Source organism: Callospermophilus lateralis, chromosome 11 (assembly GCF_048772815.1).
Source record: "Callospermophilus lateralis isolate mCalLat2 chromosome 11, mCalLat2.hap1, whole genome shotgun sequence".
NCBI classification, from domain to species: Eukaryota; Metazoa; Chordata; class Mammalia; order Rodentia; family Sciuridae; genus Callospermophilus; species Callospermophilus lateralis.
Genome location: NC_135315.1, coordinates 44,819,306 through 44,836,588, shown reverse-complemented (window position 1 = coordinate 44,836,588; position 17,283 = coordinate 44,819,306). Strand labels below are relative to the sequence as shown.

The following is a 17,283-nucleotide window of genomic DNA, read 5'->3' as shown; positions in this document are numbered from 1 at the left end:
CGTCGGCAGCGGCGCGGGAGGCGGCGAGGCCAGGGCTGCAGGAGCCGGCGCGGCGGCCTCAGCAAGAGCGGTGGGGACCCAGCGGACCACGACGAAAGCGCACAGGCAGCCGGGCCGGGCCGCCACGGGGAGAGCGGCCGCCGGGAAGCGGGCGGGAAGCCGGGCGGGCAGCGGACAGCCGCCGAGCCGCGGAGCGACATGGTGCTGCTCAAGGAGTAGTGAGTGACCGGCCCGCGGTGCGGAAGCAAGGAGGAAGGGAGGGTCGGAGATGACGACCAAGGGGGCTGATGGCCCGGTGGAGAGGATGGAGAGCGCGGAATGGGCTGTTGGTCGGCCCAGCAGGGGCGCAGGGGACCTTAAGGGTCGGACGGGGCCTGAGGTGGGGCCACAGGGGCTAAAGAGAGCTGGACAGTACCTGAGGTGGGGCCCAAGGGCCAGTGAGGACTGAATAGGCCTGAGGAGAGTCCAAGGGGACAATGAGGGCCGGACAGGGCCTGAAGTGGGGTCAAAGGGACAGTGAGAACCGGCAGGGCATGAGGAGAGGTCGAGGGAATCCAGAGCACTGGATGAGACCTGGGGTGGTCCTACAGCGGGGGCTGAAGCGTTGAAGGAACCAGCTGGAACTGTGGAAGGGGCTGAGGGGACCTGCGGGAGATGGAGGAGTTGTCTCAGGGACCAAGGAACAGTGGGACAAGGGCAGGCAGAGCTGGTGAGCTAGCCCGAGGTGGGGAGGGCTGAGCAGTAAGGGGCAGGGAAGATCAGATATGACAGCTCTTGGAAGGGAGTTGAAATGATGAAGAGGAGTGCTGAGATGGAACCTGGAGTATGTAGAGTGGCCACCTTGACTCTAGGGGAAGGATTGTAATAAATGGACCCAGAGGTCTAGGAGATCAGGGCCAGGCTTGGGTGACAGGGGAAGGGAGATAGAACAGAACAGAGGGGGCTGAGATCTGGAGGCCAGAATGACACGGTGCCCAAGTGGTAAATGCAGAAGAGGAGACACTGGGAAAAGCTTGAGATGCCTGTGTTGAACTTGGGAACACTTGAGTGAGGAGTTCAGAATATATTTGGGCAGTATCCAAAGTAATATGAGGGAGTTATGGTGATGGAAGATGGCCAGAAAATTATAAGCATAGATAGCCCAGAGAGTATGTTTGTGAGTTGGAGGTGGTAGGGTCCAGAGCAGGGGAAGTCTTTCTCTAGGAGATTCTCAGTCTTGGTGCTAAGGGATGGGAAATTTCTTTGAGTTATCAAGTCTGTTTCCATAAAGCCTTTAGTTGAGGAGTAACATGGAAGGGTGAAGGAATTTTTAAGTAATGCATTGGGATGAGAAATTGGTGACTTTTGGCAAGTGTTGCAGGAGATTGGAGGTGGGGATGTCTGGATTGTTTAATCTTTCAAATACATCCCTGAAATTCATGGTTCCAAGTAAACATCACAGGACACCCTTTCCCCAAATGGGAGATTAGATGTGTGTATGTGTGTAGAAATTTCAGTGAAACTGTGCTTCCCTGGAAGGAGGGCAAGTAGGCAACATTGGGCTAAAAGCCCCAGAAATTCAGAAGTGGGAGATGTCCCAGTAGAATGAAACCCATAAAACTCTTGTGAGCCAAGCAGGTGTATGGAGGGCTTCCCACTTTTAAGTGAAGGCACTTTGTCCATCTCTTCCTGGCTTGCTTCTTGGAGGTGTTTAGGATGTAGTGTGGAGTTTGGATAACAAAGAAAGAAGAGATCCAGGTGTCATCCCGATTTGACACCTCATGTGAAGAGCATTATTTGGAGGTCCTGTCACCTCAATTTCTTGACACCCCATCTGATGTTATGCAGCCAGAAACTCAGAGGTTTAGGTGGTAGGATGTCAAGTTTCTCCAAGAAAGAGAATATGGTGTATTTTAATGTGTGTCTAAATGAACAGGCTTTTCCCATTTTTCTGATCCTCCTTCCTATTCCTAGAATCTGTAGAAAACTGTAGTTTTGAAAAGAACGTCAGGCAGGGGAAAGAAGGGTCTTTTAGAAGAGATCTGAGTGAGTTTTGAAGGGAGGCACTCTTTGCCCATTCTTTGTTCTCCTCTCCTTGATGCCTGCCAGGGAAAGGCCCAAGGTGCCGGGATGCAGAGCCGCCTGTGTTTCCTTCCTGCTTGACTTGTGCCCTGGGTATGTTTCCCTGGGCAGGGGACAGGGCAGGAGGGGGCCATCGGAGATATTTGGCTATGTCTGCAGCGCTGCAGCTCCGGAACAGTGCGAGTGAAGGTCACACTATAGTGAGCATATCTCCAGTCTCAGCCAGTGTGCCTCTGTGGCCCTGTCTTTTAGAGTTGTACTCTATTGCTGCTAAAGTGGTTTTGTTCCTAAGGAGCACAGGAGAAATGTCTGGAGTGCAGATGTAATGAAAGCAGCCTTAGAGCATCTTTTAGGAATTGGCTGATACCAGTGTCTTTTGTGGGGAGACTTGGGTCTGAAGGTTGTCCCTGTTGATTTTTGTGACACTTCCTCTAACAGGATTCTCCATAATTTGATTTCTGCAAATTCTTGGACGTGATTTTTGCTGTGTTCTTGAAGATAAAAGATGCATTATTTTCTAGGAAGTTTCTTCCAAGGGTGCAGAAATTCTGGCCTCCAACTTGGGGGTATTTTTCTGCACCATCGGCTTTCTTGAACGGGAGGAGTGCATTAGAGGTAGCATCCAGTAAACTGGAGAATTTATATGTTATTTGAGTAGGTCTGGAGGAAGGCAGCAAAGACTTGGAGCCCATTGTGTTTTTCTTGTTACTTTTCTGCTTGGCCTTTATTGTGATGATTTCCTCCAACCCCTCTGTGTGCTTCTTCCTCTGACACCTCTGTGCTTCTTGCTTCCTGGGGGACCTTTTTGCAACTAGGAAATAAATAGTAAGCTGTTTACCAGCCTGGAGCAAGAAAACTTGTTTGAACCCACTGCATAGGAAGGAGGACATAGCAGCTCATGCTTCACCAAGCAAGCATACAAGAAGCAGAAGGGCCCAGCGGGTTCCAGCAAGGCTCTAAGGACTGAAAATCTAAGCTTCAAAACTAACTTGACTTAGAGGACACATCCAAGGCTTTTTCTCTTAACTCTATTAACTTGTAGCACTGAACTGGTGATTGGCCATTGATTTGCATTACAAATGCAAGCCACCTAGAGAAGTGTCACTAGTCTTTTCACCTCTGTGGAGTTTTGTCCCTCAAGAGGCCTTGCTGGCTATGGCTTCTCCATTTGGTTATTGCTTATACTTCCAACAATTGGTGGTCATTGAAATGGAGAAGAAGAAAGTGATCAATGGGGTGTATTTGGACAGCTTCTGGAGGTCAGGGTGGACATCCTCTTTGGTGGTTGTTTGTATTGTAGTATCTGTTCCAGAGCAGAGGTGGTTAGTATATATACTCTTAGGGTGATTGAATCTCCAAGGAACTTGGCCCTTTCCCATCCTTTACCTTAAGGGCTGTTGTTGGGTCCACAGAGATGCAGACCCCCAGAACCTGATTCTTTGGGTCTGAATCTTAATCATGTTGGGTCCTTTTGTGTTAACATCTCTGTTTTACTACACTCAGGGGAGATAGGATGGGTGAGGAAGAAGGAGAAGAAGACAGCTTTAAATGTGAGTCAGAGGCCTAGGAAGTAGCTGGTGGGGATTCAGGTTTGCATTGAATCACAGGGTTCTAAATGGAATGTCAGAGAGACACAGAGGGTCCTATTTCCTGCTGGATTTTTGTCAATGAATATAGTGTCATGCAACAAAATGTTGAATACTGTTCTAACATGATGCTTTAAGAGCCTGTGGAAGGTTTCAGAGCCTGAAGTTGACATTCTTTTTCCTTCTCTTGTAGTCGAGTCATCCTGCCTGTGTCTGTAGATGAGGTAAGTCCTTTTTCTTTCTTGCATATAGTTGTGCATAAGTTTTTGTGACTGTTGACTCAGTTGAACTAGGAGTGGTCATACTCTTTATGTAGTTTGCATATTTGTTCTAACATAGAAATAATCAGGGTTCAATGTGAATTTTTCTGGTGCTGCTTTCAGTTGAAGGAAAACACTTGGTTGGTGCAGCTGGGCAACTTTGTACAACCTGCCTCAAGCTGTTGTACTTTGAATACCAGCCCTTTTTACCCGCTGGGACTGTGCCTGTCTGGGACATTATGATTGGGTTAGGTGTATACATCTCTGGGACCTCCATGACTCGACTGGAAAGTGTGCATGGCTCTCTCTGGTTATGCAACAAACCAGCAGAGCAGGAAATCTCTGAGGCCCTCCCTTGCCATGCAAGGTGACTGCTAGAAAGACCAAGACAGAATCCTCCTTTTATGGCGGGCAGAGAGTGACATGGGCTTGGCTTACCCTCTGTCCTTTTATGGTTCTTGGGTCTCATGTCCCGGTGTGTGCAGATCTGGCAGCAGCATTGCCACAAGAAGGTTCATAGGCCATGCTGACTCAGAGCTCCTCTCTTAGATAGCAGAAAGCTGTCACAGAGCCTCCCTTGATCCACCCTTTCTGTGAACTTCCTCCATTCTTTTCTCCTGGCTCAGCCTTGTTCTTTGCTTCCTCTGAATCCATAGGCCCCACCCTGGCTTCCAGTGAAACTTGAGTTTGGGTGAAGTTTGTCAGCCAATATGTTGCCCTCAGTCGATGGGCTGTAGTGCCAGCGTGAGCTCCTGTGATAACTTCTACTCTTTTCCAAGTAGGAACTGGATCTTTGAAGTTAGGCCAGCAGAGCCTGCAGCACTTTAGATGAGACAGATATTCGAGCTAATTGACCCTTTAAGAGGGGTGAGCAGGCATTGGCCTCCTAGAGGATTGTCTGTAGTGGTGGACTTGCATGTCTTATAAGAACTGTGGAAACCAGGGAAATGGGGACAGAAGCAAGCTTGAACATGAGCTGGGGGCTCTGAGAAGTCTGAGAAATGAGACTAAGCTGGGACTAAGCTAGGTGTGTTGGTGCGTGCCTGTAGTCCCAACTGTTTAGGATGCTGAGGCAGGAAGATCACTTGAGCCCCAAAGTTCAGGGCTAGCCTGAGCAACATGGCGAGACCCTACCCCCAAAGAAAAAAGAAAAAAAGAGGGAGTGAGGGAGGAGGAATGGGGGTGTGGGGAGGGAGAGAGGGAGAAAGAAAGAGAAATGGTGGACTGGGAACCAGGTACTAAGCTGACAGGGCTTGACTTTGGGAAGGGGGGTTAATTTAACTCCTTTTAGGGCCTTGTTATCTTTATTAAAAGAACCAAGTGATAAATTTTCCATACTGAAAGGCTAAGCAGGAAGGCCTAGCATGTCCCTTGCTCTGAAATTTAGGAGGGATCCAGTGACTTCCTCTCTGCTGTATAGGATCATCCCATCCCTTATTTAGGAAGCTGTCTCCCAAGAACTTGGGATTTCTTTAGAGTAAAGTCTCTACAGAAACTTTTTAGAGGGAGTTTCTTGATGGACTGAAGGGCGAAAATGTCTTTGAGAAGTGCTGTAAACCAAGGAACTTTCAAGAACATCTCTCTGCTGTTCTGTAGTAAGATTGGAGGTTCCAGAACTCTGATTTTTAAAAAAAAAATATTTATTTATTTATTTATTTTTAAGGTATAGATGGACACAACACAATGCCTTTATTTTTATGTGTGCCAAGGATCAAACCCGGGTCCCGCCTGTGCTAGGCGAGCGCTCTACCGCTGAGCCACAATCCTAGCCCCCAGAACTCTGATTATTAATGGTGGAGCTGAAAGCAGAGGGATAGAGGAACTCTTATGTTGAGAGCATCCACACTGGCAGTTTTTAGTTTGTGGTGTTCTTTTTGCAGGCTTGAGGAAGTGGTGGAGCAGGGTGAGATAAGTCAGAGCCTAAACTCTAAGCAAAAGCTTGGGAAGTATGTACTGGCTAAGATTAATTTCTCTGTGTGGTGATGGCTGGCCTGTTTCTTGTCACCTGACAAGAAAGCAGCTTGTGGCCTGGTAGGGTTGAAGCTGTTCTTTTGATGGCTTGAATCTTAGTTCCAGAAGATCAGAAGATGCTTGAATGGGGAGTTGAAGAAGAATAATACAGATTGACTCTGAGTATTTGTCAATAACTCCATCCTGACTCATGGTTCCCATGGGAATAGCCCAGTATCATGTGACTGGTGGATTCACTTCCTAAACTGGAGGCCAGGACTTGAGGCCCTTGCAGCTTCTGATTTGGGAGGAAAAGACAAAAAAGAAAAGAGAAGGTCATGTTTTATAAACATCCTGATGGTTTGAATCAATATTTGGGGGAAGAATTAGCTTCTGGCTAGCTAGTCTCTTTGGACTCACATTGCCCAGGGTTTCTAGACATCCTGCATCACAGCAAGAAAACCTTGGCTATTTGACATGGGTATGTCCATAAGTGGTTCCTGACTTAGGCCAGCCCACCTTGGGCAGGACTGCTTTACTTCTTGTTTCCAGATTTCATGGCAGTGTCCCCCTGTGGTACCTGATACTAGAGGGCCATGTGGGTGGAACCAATAGCTGTACTGTTTCAGTATTTCTGACCTACCCACAATATCTTCCTGGGCTCCCACTCCCAGATTGTTAAAGTGATGGAGTGTCTTAGTTCTTTGGGACAAGAGAACACATCTCAAGATTAGGGGAGCATTGTCCTAGGCTGAGGACTATGGTCTCTTTGGAGTTCCTTATCTGATTTAATGGTCTGACAGCAACCTCTGCCATCACTCAATCTGAATCTGGCAGCTTTCCCAGGTGTTCAGAGCAACTATGTCAAAGGGAACCCTCTTGACATGAAGAGTGTCCCTCACTGTATAACCTGTTCAGGCTGGTCTTACTTTCCCCTTTGGATTAGCAAAACTGCCTTCATGTGTCTCATGGGATTAAAGGATCAGAATATCAAGAGAGATTAAAGGGGGAAGATGCCAGCCAACAGGCTGATCCTCTTACAGCCTGCCCTCTGATTCCTGCGACTGAAAAGAAACCCATTGAAGACAATTAGTCTGCCTGGGGTCCCCCTCCCCAAGTAGCAGCACTAGCTGGCAATCCCATCCACTCCTCTAGGCCCTCTCCCCAGCCTGCCCTGTAGGATTCCCAGTTAGTGGTTAGATGTCCTGCTCTGAAACAGGGTTCCTTGCTCCTTCTTAGGAAACATTGGCTCAGTCAGACTCTGACCCTCTTGATAGGGATTTTTTGTGTGCCTTAGTTAGGTAGTGGAACTGGAAAGGCACAGGAACAATTTAGGGTTCTCTGGGGGCATTGAGGCAGCACTGATGTTGCTTAGGATTTACAGGGTCAAGGTGACTGGCTGTCACCCAAATGTTCCTCTTTATGGGATTAACTGAGCCTTGATCACTTGCCTGGGTCTTTCTTTGGCATTTTGTGCTAGGTTTTTGCTTTGGAAATTAGGGCTCTTTGAGCTCTGTGGTGAAAAGTGAATTGTCGGGGCTGGGGATGTGGCTCAAGTGGTAGCGCGCTCGCCTGGCATGCGTGCGACCCGGGTTCGATCCTCAGCACCACATACAAACAAAGATGTTGTGTCCGCCGAGAACTAAAACATAAATATTAAAAAAATTCTCTCTCTCTCTCCCTCTCTCACTCTCTCTTAAAAAAAAAAAAATAACATTCACTCCTCTACAGCTAAAGAATCCTTGTATCAAGTCTCATCACAAAATCCTCCTTCCCCTTTAAAAAAAAAAAAAAAGAAAAGAAAAGAAAAGTGAATTGTTCTGGTCTGCTGTTTTGCCTTCCAGACTTTGCTCCTGTTGTGCTTAGGAAGCTGTTGTAGATCAGGCTTCCAAGTGTGAGGTGAAGCTGCCCTGGAAGTCACTGCATCTTGCTCTTGCCAGTAGTGGTGACAGTGGCACATGCCCAGAGGTACAACAGAGTTTTAATCTCAAAGAGAAAAAAAAAAAAACCTTGTTTTTTACCCCTATGAATACCAGGAGTTTGGGAAGCGAGAGTAGAGAGTTTAGATGAGGGAAACCTTAATCTCCACCCAACAACATATTGGGCAGTCAAGTACTTATTTTTCTTTTCCTCATCCTACCTAAAACGTTGTGCCTGGTTAGCACTGGCAGTGATGGGGAAGACAAATCCTTTGGTATAGGTGTAACTTCCTGCATCATCTGTTGCTGTACATTCTCTCTTCACTGTATTTTTTCCTTGAGACAGCTTACTTCAGAGAGAAATGGGCAGAAGGGTTGGGTCTGGGCATTGCCCAGGTCATTGGCCCAAACACCAAGCTGTCTTGTGGGGGTTAGAAGAGGCCAGTGATCTTGACTGGTGACTTGATAGGGTGGCATGTGACCCAAATAAAGGAAAAGCAGGCTTTTGCCATCTAGTAACTGCCAACCCAGAGTAGGCGGCCAGCCAGCACAGACTGGGGAAGGAATCTGTACCATCTAGCAAGGGAAGCAGGAATACTTGCTTCAGCCCCACATGGAATTTGCAAAGCCTTGGGAGGTTTGGTTGTCTGAAAGACTATTCTTTGATCTCCTATCAGGGTGAGGGCCTCAACACTGGAGATAAAGCAAGTAGGTGAGCCAGTTTTATAGCAAAGGTTGTCATTTGAGAGCACTGGGCATCCTTCTTTGACAAGAAGTCATGTCTCAGGATCTGTTAAAATGAATGGGATAAAGAAATTTCTAGCAACTGACCCAGATCCTATTTTGGGGTCTTAATACCAGAGACAGGTTCAGAGTAAGCTACCTTGGACTCCAAAATCTGTTTTCTGGATAGTGATATAAAATTAACAACATTCCTCTGCCTCTTTAAGCCCAATGGATAGTGAGAAATGGGAAGGATGAGATTAAACACATATGATGGCTGAAGAGAGGCCATGGAATAGCATTCTCAGTTGATCTGGGTAGATGTAGGTAAGGCCTGGTGTGAAACTCCAGGATAAGCTCCTGGATGAGGGGCCCCCAGGGCTACTTTGACAGTTACCAGCAGCTACACCATGTGTAACTATTGAGAATAATGCCTGTCTCTCTGTTCCTTTAGTATCAAGTGGGGCAGCTGTATTCTGTGGCCGAGGCCAGCAAAAATGAAACTGGAGGTGGTGAAGGCGTGGAGGTCCTGGTGAATGAACCTTATGAGAAGGATGGTGAGAAAGGCCAGTACACCCACAAGATCTACCACCTACAGAGGTATGTGACCACAGCAGCAGGGCAGAAAGGTGGCCCGGTTTAGAAATGATGGTAATGGTTAATTGGAGAGGGAGCGCGGTTTCCAATTTATTAGCTGTTTGTTCAAGTTTGCTTCACATGTGAGAGTGGGCATAGGTGGTACTCATTAGTTTATTTAAAGATTTCTGTTAATTAAAAAAAAGTTTATACTTACCTAACCAGGCTCCCTGTCCCCGAGAGGTGAGTGTTTGGTTTATTGTGGGCCCTTCTGTCGTCTGTGAGAATAGCCCTCCATTGTCCTCCAGTCCTCCATCCAGACTCTCAGACAACTAGTCCTTACCAAGGAATTGACAGTTGGTTAAAATAGTGTTTCCTTTGTTATTTTACATAGATAAAATTGTACTCTACATACTGTTCTGTTCTTTGCTCTTCTGTTATGTGTTATAATTGCCTTTCACTATCAGCATATTCTGCCTCATTTTTTTAAAGTACACATAGTATTCCTAATATCACATTGTACAGATGTGCTGTAAGTTGTTTAACCAATCCTCTCTTGGAGAAGTAGTTATATTTATAGTCATTTCCAGACATCTGCATACTCCAGTAAAACTTCTTCATAAATCTTTTTGGATATACTTGTGTGTGTGTCATCCTATAGTAAGTGTTCCTAAAAATATAATTGCTTGGTCAAGTAGTGTTTTAAATTCTGGTATTGTGAAATCAGCTGCCAGAGAAATTTTGGAATTTCTTTTTCAATCAAAGGCATACATATTTTTAATGACACTTGAACTGATTTGTGTATCCAGAATCCATATAAATCCATACAAATTCACAAAAATTTGCTGAATCCCTAACCAAAAAGGAAATATTTTAGTAAACTGTGAGCCAGTCCAAAGGGGACTGCAAATAATAGTAAACATATACCAGCTCGAATGAAAATCAAACCAAACTCTTCTTTTTTTAATATTTTTTTTAGTTGTCAATGGGCCTCTATTTTATTTACTTAATTTTATGTGGTATTGAGGGTTGAACTCCATGCTTTACGTACTAGGCAAGTGCTTTACCACTGAGCTACAACCCAGCCTCCACGCTTATTTAGAAACCATCCAGAACTGGAAAAATAAACATGAATTTTTAAAAACTTAATCATGGTAAAGTATGCATAACATAAAATCCACCATTTTGAATTCAGTTCAGTGACATTAAGTATGTTTATATTGTGTTGCATCTTAAACCTAAATCTTAATTCCTAGTCACTAAATAGAACTGACATTATTTTCATTTTCATTTGGTAAAAATCCTTGATTTTCTGTATCTGCTGCTCTGACACTGGAACAGTATTAACCCAGAGGAATGCAGGATTCTGCAGGGCTGGAGCAGGAGGAGAGCAATGCAGTGAGAGATGCCATACTTCCCTTCCTTCTTGCTGCACCCTTCGTCCTCCAGTCCTCCATCCGAACTCTCAGTTGATGTTGACTGCCAACTAGACCTTACTGAGGAATTGACAGTCGTTAAAATAATGCTGTCAAGATACACCTTCCTGGGGCTGGAGTTGTATCTCAGTGGTAGAGTGCTTGCCTCATATGTGTGAGGTACTGGGTTCGATTCCTAGCAACACATATAAATAAGCAAATAAAATAAAGGTCCATCAACAACTAAAAAATATTAAAAAAAAAAAAAAAAAGATATGCCTTCCTGGGCTGGGGCTGTAGCTCATTGGCAGAGCACTTGCCTAGCATGTGTGAGGTACACTGGATTCGATTCTTAGCACCACATAAAAATAAATAAAATAAAGGGATTCTGTCCATCTATAACTACCCAAAAAAGTTTGTTTTAAACAAAAGAATGTGCCTTCCTCAGAGTCTATTTGTATTTTTTAAAGAGGACTTTGAAAAGAGATGAGGAGGTTGGTATTTGAAGCAGAAGAGACCAGTTGGTTCCTCAGGACTCAGTGGTGCAGCTGAAGTGGCGGGGAGTTGGGGTTGTATGTACATAAGGATTGTGAACCATGTCATACCATCTTCCTTAAGGGGAGAGAATAGATGTTGAGCTGCTACCTCTTTTCTTTCCTTAATACCAAGATAGCCAACTGTTGGGTAGGGGGTGAGGCCCACAATGACTGCCTTTGCCATCTGTCCTCATGAGGACAAAAGACTTCCTAGCAAATCAGCTTCTCTTGACTCTCTCTCCTTACCATCTCTAACACGTCCATTTCTTTCCTTTGTGTCTGACCTGGATGACTTCAGCAACTCTCAACTGATCTCCTTGCCTTCCAGTTCTCTGCATAGCTATGAATGCTCTGCCTGGAATATCTGTCACTCTGTAGCCTGAAAGCTATAAGTGTTTTCCCTTTGCCCTCGGAATGAAGTCTATATTCCTGACATAACTTACAGAATCTGTTATGACCTGGACGCTGTGCGTTTCCTTGCACTCCTGGTCTCATACCTCATGTCTGCTTCTCTGAACTTCCTTCTCTCAGCCTTTCCCACCCTACTCCCATCTGTTTGTCCAGCTTGGTCCTATACAGTCCCTATTCCATGTGTCCTTATCATCCTGAATTTCCTGTACATCCTGACTGGGTTCTCATATGTTCCCTGCCATGTTCATATAGTGCTCTGCTCACCACCCTCCTCAACCCTGTGCTCACTTCATTAGAACACATACTTTCAGTGTTGTCATTTGGCTGGTTAATTATACTTTCCTCTGGACTGTTTGGTTTCTGTGTATATCCTGGTGCCTGGGACAGAGAAGTGTCTCCTGAATGAATGTGGCAGTGCGTGGGTGAATCTCAGAGGTTTGCTCTGATGTAATGCTCTATTGGGGGAGATCTCTCTTTTGGGCCTAAGCCACTAAATTTGATGAGATTGCAAGAGCCTATTGAAGACTTTATAGATGAGCATTTAAAAACCAAGAAAGGAAGAAAGGAATACGTGTGCCTTTTTATAAAACAAAATTTGAGTTCATGTTCTGCATCCTGAAAGGAAAATTGAATAGAAGATATTTGTCTTGGGAGGTAGAAAACCCTGAGACCCTCCTGTCCTCTTGGAGCTTACAAAACTAAACTGCAAATGGTAGCACATGTCTGTAATCCAGTGATTCAGGAGGCTGAGGCAGGAGAATCTCAAGTTTGAGACCAGCCTTGGCAACTTAACAATACTCAAAATAAAAAAGGGCTGGGGATATAACTCAGTGGTAGAACACTCCTGGGTTCAATACTGAAAAAAAGGAAAAATAAAAACTTACAAAATAATCTCTGGCCACTATGGCACATGCCTATAATCCAGCAGTTTGGGAGGCTGAGGCAGGAGAATTTTGAGTTCAAAGCCAGCCTCAGCAAAAGCAAGGCACTAAGCAACTCAGTGAGACCCTGTATCTAAGTAAAATACAAAATAGGGCAGGGAATAAGACTCAGTGGTTGAGCGCCCCTGAGTTCAATCCCCAGTACCAAAAAATTTTAAAAAGCTTATAAAATAGACTAGATTATCTTGGATATCATATTCTTAAATTAGTCAGCTAGTCACCCTGACCCATTAACCTAGACTGGTAGGTTCAGACCAACACAGGTAGTATACATGTGGATGTATCTCCTTTGTATCTTATCCTTACACCTAAGTATAGAACAATGCCCTGGAGCAGTAAAAAATGTGTAATGGAAAACTGTGGAATGTAATGGCTGATAAACCACAGCAGCTAGCCTAAGGTTTCATATGCTGTCGTTTTCCTGGTGGGTGCTGGGGCAAGTTTTGGGTGGTATTGGTAGCCAATCAAGCTGGGGTGTCAGGGTCTGGCAGATGCTTCTCACATACACTAGTAAACCTGCTTATCTCATGGAAATTTGCTTGTCGACTCTCCATTGAAGAAGCTTATCCTGTGACCTGAAGAATGTGATATAAAAGCCCTTTGTCTTCTTTTTCCTCTCCTCCATTTCTCTTTATCACCCCCTTTTATTTCACTATAGCAAGGTACCCACATTTGTTCGAATGCTGGCCCCAGAGGGAGCACTGAATATACATGAAAAAGCATGGAATGCCTACCCATATTGCAGAACTGGTGAGTGCAGTCTTGGTAGAAGCTGGAATTTGGGCCCCAAGGTGGATTAAGACTTGGGCAATAGGCCCAGGGGTGGGGGTGTATTAGGGCTTTGTGTCCCTCCTTCATTTCTCAGATTAACCAGTGAAACGATGAAGTTGGGGGGTGAGTGTCAATGTTGTCCAGCATGACCTGGCAGTCAATGATTAGCATGCCTGAGCTTTTAAAATATTCAGAGACCTTTTTTTTTTTTTTTTTTTTGGTACTGGGGATTGAACTCAGGGGCACTTGACCACTGAGCCACATCCCCAGCCCCATTTTGTATTTTATGTAGAGAGAGGGTCTCACTGAGTTGCTTAGTGCCTCGCTTTTGCTGAAGCTGGCTTTGAACTCACAATCCTCCTATATCAGCCTCCCAAGCCGCTGGGATTACAGGTGTGTGCCACCACATCCAGTTTCCAGACACATTTTTTACACAAAATTTAGATCCTATGATTACTAATTATTAAATTGCTCATTTTTCTTCAGCAAATGGAGACCATTTTCCCTGTCACTCGTAGTCTGTTGTTTGAAATTTATAGCTGGATACAGTGGTTTATGCCTGTAATCTTAGCAACTCAGGAGACTGAAGCAAGAGGATCGCCAGCCTGAACAACTTAGTGAGACCCTACCTCAAAATGAAAACATTAAAAGGGGGGCTGGGGATGTGGCTCATACGGTAGCGCGCTCGCCTGGCATGCGTGTGGCCCGGGTTCGATCCTCAGCACCACATACAAACAAAGATGTTGTGTACGCCGAGACTAAAAAATAAATATTAAAAAAATTCTCTCTCTCTCTCTCAAAAAAAAAAAAAAAGAAAGAAAACATTAAAAGGGCTAGAGTTGTAGCTTTGCCCTTGAGGCCCTGGGTTCAATCCCCAGTACTGGGGTGGGGGGTTAAAAAAAAGCAAAATTATAATGACTGCGTGGCTGCATAATGGTTCATTATATGAATGTAGAGTTTGCTGAACATACCTGTGGGTTCTACATCTGTGGATTTCATAAACCATAGATCAAAAATACATAGGAGGGGCTGGGTTGTGGCTCAGTTGTAGAGTGCTTGCATAGTATGTGTGAGGCATTGGATTTGATTCTCGGCACCACATATAAATAAATAAATGAGTGAAATAAAGGTCCATCAACAACTAAAATAAATAAATAAATAGATACATAGGGACAGGCCTGGTGGTACCTACATGTAATCCCAGTGGTTTGGGAGGCTGAGACAGGAGGATCAAGAGTTCAAAAGTGAGGTGCTAAGCAACTCAGTGAGACCCTGTCTCTAAATAAAATACATAAAAGGGCTGGGTATGTGGCTCAGAGGTCAAATGCCCCTGCGTTCAATCCCCGGTAACGCCCTCCCCACAAAAAAAAAAAAAAAAAATACATAGGAAAAACAGCTGGGCACACTGGCAGGCACCTGCAATCTTAGCAGCTAAGGAGGTTGAGGCAGGAGGATTTCAAGTTCAAGGTCAACCTGAACAACTTAGTAAGACTCTCAGCAACTTAGCAAGACCTGTGTCAAAATAAAAAAGACTGGGGATGTAGCTCAGTGATGGAATGCCCCTGGGTTCAATCCCCAGTATCAAAACATAGGTAGGTAAGTAGATTGGGTTTGATCCCCAGCACTTCCAAAAAAAAAATAAATAAAAATTGTCTCTCTACTAAATATATACAGACTATTTTTTGTCATTATTCTGTAAATAATACAGAATAACAACTATTTATATAAAATTTATATTAGTATTATGATTTGTCTAGACATGATTTAACTTATATAGAATGAAATGTAAATACTGTGCCATTTTACGTAAGGTATTTGAGCATCCACAAATTTTAGTATACTGGGTGGAGGGGTGGGGATCCTGGTACTAATCCTCAGTGGTTACTGAGAATGACTATATACTATGGCCTTGTAAACCATTCCCTTTTTGTTAGTACTGAAATTTCTAGTGTTACTGTGATATATTTATATGTGACTTAAAAAGTATCATTCAGATCCAGGAACTCTTGGGTGGCAATCATTGGAAAGGCCCTGTAGGGTAACCTCTCTGCCCTGAAGAAGAACTAGGCCTAGAGGTATCAAAAGAGATATTGATGCCTAATTTTTAATGACAAGAGAATTTGGAAATAGCAATTCCCAAATTGTGTCATATACACGTGGAGTGTGCATGGCAGATTCTTCAGCTAGAGGCTGGGATGGTGGGATCATCACTGCTAAGAACTCCAAATTGATGGCTTATGCTGAATCAGCATGTTCTGTATTTGAGGGTGAGAGTGGATTTATTTTCTTAATATTGGCCAGCCTCTTGCTGGAGTTTCTGGAAAGGAAAGAGTAAGACCTCCATAAAGAACTTTGTGTACTTGTCTAGACATTCTAGGATTCCTTTTGATTATTTTAGACTTCTAGCTTTCTAAGATTCCTAAGTCTTGAGGGATATCTAGAAGTAGATCTTTTGGGCCCAAGCTGGCACTAATTCATATCCCAGGGGATATGAATCCTAGAGGTGCCATAGAACTTGTCTGAGAGGCAGATGACCTTTTATCCTAACAACCTTCATTTGTTGGCACAGTCTAGCTCTTGCATCCTCCTGCCAGCCTCTGTGTACCTGTTTGCTTCACTTACTATCTGTTATGACCTGGTACTCCCTAGATTATATATATATATATTTTTTTTAATATTTATTTTTTAGTTTTCGGCAGACACAACATCTTTGTTTGTATGTGGTGTTGAGGATTGAACCCGGGCCGCACGCATGCCAAGCGAGCGCGCTACCGCTTAAGCCACATCCCCAGCCCCCTAGATCGTATTTGATAAGGATGTGATCCTTAGGTGACTCAGGTGATTCTTATTCTGAGAATGCTGGGAATGATTAAAGTCATTGCTCTCTTCAGTCCTCCATGTTTGTACACAGGTTCAAGAACCTTGTATCAGGGCTGGGGCTGTAGCTCAGGGTCAGAGCCCTTGCCTAGCATGTGTGAAGCACTGAGTTCAATTTCTTTTTTCTTTTTTTTTTTTTTGAGAGAGAATTTTAATATCTATTTTTTTGTTTTTCGGCAGTCACATCTTTCTTTGTGTGTGGTGCTGAGGATCGAACCCGGGCCGCACACATGCCAGGCGAGCGCGCTACCGCTTGAGCCACATCCCCAGCCCTGAGTTCAGTTTCTAGCACCACTTAAAAATAAACAAATAAAATAAAGGAGGCATGCTGTCAACCTAAAACTACAAAAAATGAAACAAAAAAACAACAAACCTTGTATTAGGAGATGTACAGTTATTGGTGGCACCTGAGATGTATAACACATGATTTTATTGCTGTAGCTGAACATGCAAACTTCACTATTCCTTAAGCATTGGACAGGAAGCTGTTAAATTCTTAGAAAGAAGACATATACATGTTTTTAAAAGGCAGTAGGCAGTGTGGCAGGATGTGTCTGGTCTAGGGCCAAAGGTGAATTTTATTGATGTGTAAAAGAATTGCAGTGAGCATGCATTGTAAAAATCTTAGTTAACTTGGCATGGAGGTAACAAACAGTGTGGACTCCTCCATGCCTGAGGCAAGGTTCTAGATACATAGTCTGTGCCAACTGAGAGATGCCTCAGGGAGTGCTTCAGCTGGCATAGGCCTTTTTCTACACAGTAAATGTTAGTTCACGTATTGATCCTTGACAGAAAGAAAAATATAATTTCCAAATACTCCATAAAGAGGACAATGAGTGAGGGGAGGACCTCATGCATAGACCTCATGGGTGCTGACCTCACAGTCACATCCACCTTCTTACAGAACAAATATGTTGAGTCTTAGATCTGTTCAGTTAGACACCCACTCTTTTAAAATAAGAGATATAAACAGGAAAGGAACTTTGCAGTTCCTTGGGGGGTCAATGGCAAAGTAGTTATTAGTTCAAACATCTTTTTTTTTTTTTTTTTTAAAGAGAGAGAGAGAGAATATTTTTAATATTTATTTATTTCTTAGTTTTCGGCAGACACAACATCTTTGTTTGTATGTGGTGTTGAGGATCGAACCCGGGCCGCACGCATGCCAGGCGAGCACGCTACTGCTTGAGCCACATCCCCAGCCCCTCAAACATCTTCTTGACCTAACTAAATCAAAGTTTGAGGAGAGGTGGATGAAAG

General features: G+C 44.2%; 1 protein-coding gene across 1 annotated transcript in view; it reads left to right on the top strand.

Annotated features, from left to right (window-relative positions):
• Positions 1–17,283, top strand: part of Pitpna (phosphatidylinositol transfer protein alpha) — a 40,679-nt gene continuing 23,396 nt past the window's right edge. The window contains exons 1-4 of the mRNA XM_076869776.1: positions 1–218; positions 3,841–3,871; positions 8,954–9,099; positions 13,037–13,128. Coding sequence (XP_076725891.1) covers positions 199–218; positions 3,841–3,871; positions 8,954–9,099; positions 13,037–13,128 — 289 coding nt within the window. The 5' untranslated portion in view covers positions 1–198. The remainder of the gene's footprint in view (positions 219–3,840; positions 3,872–8,953; positions 9,100–13,036; positions 13,129–17,283) is intronic.